Genomic DNA, 6159 nt, shown 5'->3' with positions numbered 1-6159 from the left:
AGGTCACTGGTTTTAATCTTTCTGCATGGAGTTTGCATGTTTTTCATTTGGTTGCATAGATTTTCTCTCATGGTATTGCTTTCTTTAACTCAGTTGTGCCAAACTACTGGCCCGGGGGTTCACTTTTGGCCCGTAAACCCCTCACATTTAACCTGACCCTGAAAAGATGTGAAAGTGACACATCCTCTTGCTTTAATCAGTGTCAATACTTTATGACAGTAACTGTGTTTTTAATTCCACTGTAAAGAAACTCCAAACCAAAATGACACTCAAGTACAGTAATGAGAGCCACATTACTGACAGCTCTGAACTGCTGTTAGCTAATGGCATGTGTGTGTAAGTGTGTGTGTGTTTTTTTTTTTTTACCTACCTCTGCCTTTTTCTGTCCTTTTCGACCTAAATCCCACTGCTGACGGCTGGAACAGCGGGGTCTCTGGCCCTGTATTTAGCCTCTCTGACCCAGACTCCATCCTCATCCTCCTGCAGTGGTTCTTCCCTCTGTTCCCTCTTCCACAGGGGGGGATATCAGCGCTGAGCTAATTTCCAGACTGCATCAGCGTTCTAAATCTCCTGCTGACTCTCCATCTTTCTCACTACTGTCCTGACTATTCCGACTCACTATCTATCAGGCCGTGTGTCTTGATTACGTGTAAATACCTGCTACCTGCAGACATAATAGACTCCAGTTTCCACACTGAATGAAATTGCTTTGTTGTACGTATTGATGGCAGTAATCCGGCACATGGATCTTCTTCTGTGCACAGATAAATCCTGGTGGGGATATTCAATAACCGAGTCCTTCAACAGTGGAGCACATCAACCATTTATTATACTACTGCTGCTGTCCTGCATATTTCTTCATTAAACAGTGCACACAACACCAATTTATCTCACAAACTCATTAATATGTTTTTCCCCCTAATCATTGGTTTGTGTTTTGTCTCCCAGTCTTAATCAAAGTCATCCCCATACTGCCATAAATATATATTTTTTTTTAAAAAATCACAACGTGCTTACCACCAAAATAATTACGTGCATATATTTGTTTTGCCACCCTGAGTTTCATATTGTTTTCCATCATTGCTGGCTGTGCCTTTCAAGTCGTTCACCCATTTGGAGACACGTGATTGGCTCCAGGGACAGGGCAGCGAAGGAACACGGACTGCAGCTACATGGACGAACTAATTAGGGCATTTGTTTTTTTCTAACCGCCCAACAATCAACAACAACAGGATCTAACTATTAACTCGCACTACTAACCCATCGGCCTCGTCCCCTGGCCACCGAGTGAACACGGGGAAATGTGCAACCGCTGCTTTTATGTGTAATTAAATCAAGAGCTTGCACCATCGTAACATGGTTGTTAATATTGTAACACATCTGAGGCCACAGAACTCACTGTAGAAAAACACGACCAAGGAGTTCCAGCCACATCTTACTGCATATTTATGTAGTACAAACGGTAAATGAGAGCACATTAGAATGTGTACAAGCCATCAGGCTGGGGCAGGGGCTCACAGTTGACAGAATGAAACATATTGTATTTCCATCTGTTAAGATTATTTATTTATTTATTTTAGATTATCTGATTTTTGAGCAAATGGCCGCTGAATACTGTTTTAATTCATAATGTAATTGACTTTTTGGTTTTCTATGTACCACAATGAAACCTTAATTCATTTTTAAATCAATTACTATACATTTTAGGTGACCTCATTTGAATTTTGGGCGACCCTACGTGGGGTCCCAACCCCTAGGCTGAAAAACACCGTTCTAGAAGAATTAGAATTATTTTGTACTACTGAAACTTAGAGAGGAGGAAATGTTGGAAAGCGTCTCGGAACTTTTTAACTCCCCTTCGTAGGCAGCACCTGTGGAGGGAACTTCTCTATTCACAGACCAGTGAGACACCCCTTGGACGTTCTGTGTTACTTTGACTGCTTCCCTTTGTGTTCTGATTTGTCCATTGCCCTACTTTACAAGTGACATCCCATTGTTTTAAACAATTTGCATTGGAGGCACAGCGTGCTTCAAGCCGTGTGTTGACCCCCCTGTGGTGACCGACTGGATTCATTTCTCTCCCTCACTCCCACCTCACATGGAGACAAACAGAAAGCAAATACTCTGGTTGGGGTTGGGACCTTTAAGATAAAACCACCACGGAGCGTCATATATAATGTCTTTGTGGGACAACAGCAGAAATGTAATAATGTAATTACTTTATGTGATTTCATAAAGATGAAAATACGTTTGAGTGGTAAAAGTTGCTTGTTTGAAGCTGATGTTGGTCCACAGTGTGTGTAACCAATTCAATGTGTAATTTGTTTTTTTACTATGTTTTCCCACAGAGATCCTAAACGGAGGTGTTTACGTTGACCAGAACAAATTCCTGTGTCACGCAGACACAATCCACTGGCAGGACATCGTCAAAAACCCACAGAACCATCGTCTGGTGGTGCCCACGAACAGCAGCGTTGCCTGTAAGTGGCTCATTGATATTGATCTCTGTTTCATAAACAAAGCCGGAAAGTGAACAGAGTTTTTACACTACACACTACCACTGTTTTATCCACTTTTGTACTTTTAGAACAGCACTGATGTGTGTCTACCACTGTTTTATCCACTTTTGTACTCTTACAGTACAACAGTGGAACAAATCTTACAGGAAGTCTTTCTCCTGTTTTTGTCCGGGATGTTCAAATACCCTCTGCTTCCATAAACTACCAATGAGAGCAAGAACTGAACTGCTATAGGAAAACACAAAATGTTAGCTGAATTGGCTGTTATATTTGAATGAAAACGGGCCAACACTAATACTGGGATTGGAGCATCTCAACTAAAAACCCCAAGGCCCTGAATAAAAAAAAAGTGATAAAAAAAATACATTCTCCTTCAATTAAAAAAAAAATTAATTGTTTGTGGCTGGAGTCCCTGTGCACCTAGTTGATTTATCTTGTGACCACCTCCTCTCCCCCCAAACCTCTCACCCACCCTGCTATGGTTTTGTTCTGCTAACCTTCAGGAGCTGTTTTGAAGAAAGCTGTAAAAGATTATGGTGCAGGAAGAAGGCTAGGACAGCTTTATTCTATGTCTCTGAGAATTTATAAGTCCAGATAGTGAAGACCTTGGACACTAAATGAGAACTCTTTAGGTTTGACTCCTCGGTGCACCGAGCTGAGAGAACGGAGGTGGAACTGTAAGTATGTCAGCAGTTCTCTGCACCCGGCACTGTCAGACTGCCTCTAATGGCTGGCTGACATTTCTATTACAATTCTGTTTGTGGCACTTTTCATACAGTCAGTGCTTTTCAACCTCCTTATAATAAGTACTGGCTTTCTATGGAAAGCGAAGAGACAAACTGTTGGATAAAAGGCACCGACTGGAGAGAGACGGCGAGAGACAAGGGCAAACGTTAAGTGAAGGAGAACGAGGGAACAGTGATGAATCAGCCGGTGGAGAATTGTAAAAGAAAGAGGTGAAATATGTGATGGAGAGGGGCACCAGCATGTCTCATCTGGAGAGGCGGATGGGCAGAGGACAACACTTGTCCTGCACTTACTCGTCTCCCCCGCAGTCAATTATGACACAGTCAATTAAGTCGCTCTCCTAAAAAAAAAAAAAAAAAAAAGACCTCTGATGCTGCTTTTTTGTTTGTTCAATGCTTTCATCTAAATGTTCTCTGCTGGTTTGATGCTAAAATGATTTTAGGCTATGTGCTGAGATAGTGAGTTTTACTTTACATTGTACAAGTTACAGAAATTCTAATAGTACAATACAGATTACTATGACAGGACATTATATATTTTTGCCAATTTAAACATTTATATACAAAACATTCTTACACGTTTCTATAATATGATATAATAAAAATAAAACTGCTAAAGCTTGTAATAAAGGAAAACGTTACCAAACAAAAATCAAGTCAAAATAATGACTCACAGGCTGCAGTAGGTCAGACTGGACCTTGTTTTTTTTTTGTCAGTCACATGACATGCCAGTCATCACTGTCCTTCAACTTCTGTGCAGGTCAAAGGTGCCACCGTTCCTGTAATGGCCGTTGCTGGGGCCCCAAGGCAGACCAGTGTCAAAGCTGTGAGTATCCTACTGTCATCGTAATAGTAGTTGTTGTAGTAGTAATAATAGTAGTGGTAAAAGTAGTAGTAATAATAGTAGTAGTAGTAGTATTAGAAGTAGTAGTAGTGATAATAGTAGTAGTGGTACTAGTAGTAATAGTACATGTGTTTGGCTGTCCTTGTGATAAAGTATATTAAATACAACACAGTACAGTACATGTACAAGTACACACGGCTCAGGTCATTTTAGCCTTCCTGTTGTTTTTGCCTCTTCACTGTCACTTTGACTCCACTCCACCCGTGGACCTCGTCATCCACAGCTGCCAACCGCGTCACGTCTCATCTCATTTGTTCTGTTGTTTTGGTCTCATTAAGATAACAGAGAATGAACTGTTTGACCAGGACCGGTTCACGTCCCGTCACAGTCCATCCCTTGTCAAGCCCCGGCTCTGTCTTACCCACTATCACGCTATCTCATCATCTTGATTCATACGTGGGTGTCAGGATTTATCCTTTCCTTTACACATTCCCACCTCGCAACCTTTAATTTTGTTGTGATGACATATATGTGATGAAAAAGAGCAGAAATGTCAAATGAAAAATGACTGCAAATATGCCCGGGTGACATTTCTATAAATCATTTCTCACCTGTCTCTGAAGCAACAGAAACAGCAGCTTGTGGTGTCAGCGACCTCTGAGAAGAGCCTCATAAATTCCAATAGTCAATATGAGGCTTATTTAGATTTTAAAAGTACAACATTTCAGCCGTGCAACGCTGTGATACAGACCAGAATAAGATATTTTTTTCCATGATATTTTTCAGATTTCACTTTAAATAATTTTCTCACTGATATACCAGAAACTTTTGCAGAGGTTTCCAGTCGTCCCGACGTCAGACTGGTTCACTATTTATCCCTTTAAGGGAAATACTTTGCATTTAAACCGATCCTTAATACAACCCAGTGATCAGTACCGAACACTTTCAGTGTGCCTGGAGAGGAGAAGGAAAAAATAATTTTTGACATTTGCTTAACGGGCCAGAACAGTTCTAGTTCTAGGCTGTTCCTTCAAATACAAGTCTGATGTTTTAACCACTAGACCACAGGCTACTGGGAAGATCCGTCGACAGCCAATGTTGATTTCAGTCTTTAGTATAAATGTAACCTAGTCTCAGTACCGATTTCACTCACTGGAACTGTTTTGCACTGAAACTGCAGTGTGTAAATACTTCGTATGTACGCAGATGTCATTTAATTGTTATTTTCAAATAGTGGTAATTTTCTTTTCTGCTTTCAGCTTAAGCTACAAGTAAAATGGATTCATGTGTCTGTTCAACTGGACAGATGGTGCAGTATGTTTTGGTTGCTTTGATTTAATCTCAGTTTAGAAGCCCCTCCTTCTAGCCAACAAACGTATGTAGCTGTGATAGGATCTCGCAATTTTTTTAAAGTCTCAAGAGTCTCAATTTTATTAAGTGACCAACTAAAAGTTTTTGAGTCTCAATTTTATTAAGTGACCAACTGTCAATTTATTTTGTTGTTGAAAGTAGTAACTTGCTACTTTCCTGTACTTTCGTCTTAGGAACGAAGGTCATTGAGTCTGATGAGGACAAAAATGAAAGAAAAGACAATACTACGTTCTTTTGAAGTATGTCTGGATATTTGAGGTCTCTTCATTCTTAAACCCTCTGTACAAAAGGAACAGCAAGGTGTTGACATTTAAAAAAAGCTAGCTGCTTGCTCAAAATGCGCATTCATATTTTTATTCTTCAGCAACAAAAATCAAATCATCTCAAATCTAAATCTGTTCTATATATATTATATATTTATGTTTAAAAAAGGCCACAGTCAGTGCACTGACTGCTGTGGATTGTGTGGAGAAGCGATAGAATACGACAATCTATAAAACATTAAAATGCAGAGAACGGTCTAAAATACTTGACGAAAACACTTGTGTTTTCCCTTTTGTTTGTTGTCAAGTATTGATAGTAACCCGCAGAAGATCCATAATGCATCTGTGTTCCGGTGTGTGCTCAGTAATATTAACAGGATCGCAGTCAAATTTTAAGCAAGCAGGAAAGTGTTTC

The 6159-nt window shown here is 40.1% G+C and overlaps 1 protein-coding gene across 3 annotated transcripts in view; it reads left to right on the top strand.

Annotated features, from left to right (window-relative positions):
• Nucleotides 1-6159, top strand: part of erbb4b (erb-b2 receptor tyrosine kinase 4b) — a 96214-nt gene that overhangs the window by 31493 nt on the left and 58562 nt on the right. For all 3 annotated transcript variants that reach the window (XM_017039971.2, XM_017039970.2, XM_017039969.2), the window contains exons 4-5: nt 2349-2480; nt 4027-4092. In XM_017039971.2, coding sequence (XP_016895460.1) covers nt 2349-2480; nt 4027-4092 — 198 coding nt within the window. The remainder of the gene's footprint in view (nt 1-2348; nt 2481-4026; nt 4093-6159) is intronic.

Source organism: Cynoglossus semilaevis, chromosome 16 (assembly GCF_000523025.1).
Source record: "Cynoglossus semilaevis isolate Cse_v1.0 chromosome 16, Cse_v1.0, whole genome shotgun sequence".
Classification (NCBI taxonomy): Eukaryota; Metazoa; Chordata; class Actinopteri; order Pleuronectiformes; family Cynoglossidae; genus Cynoglossus; species Cynoglossus semilaevis.
The sequence above is the reverse complement of the archived record's forward strand: the minus strand, read 5'-3'. Positions and strand labels throughout refer to the sequence as shown.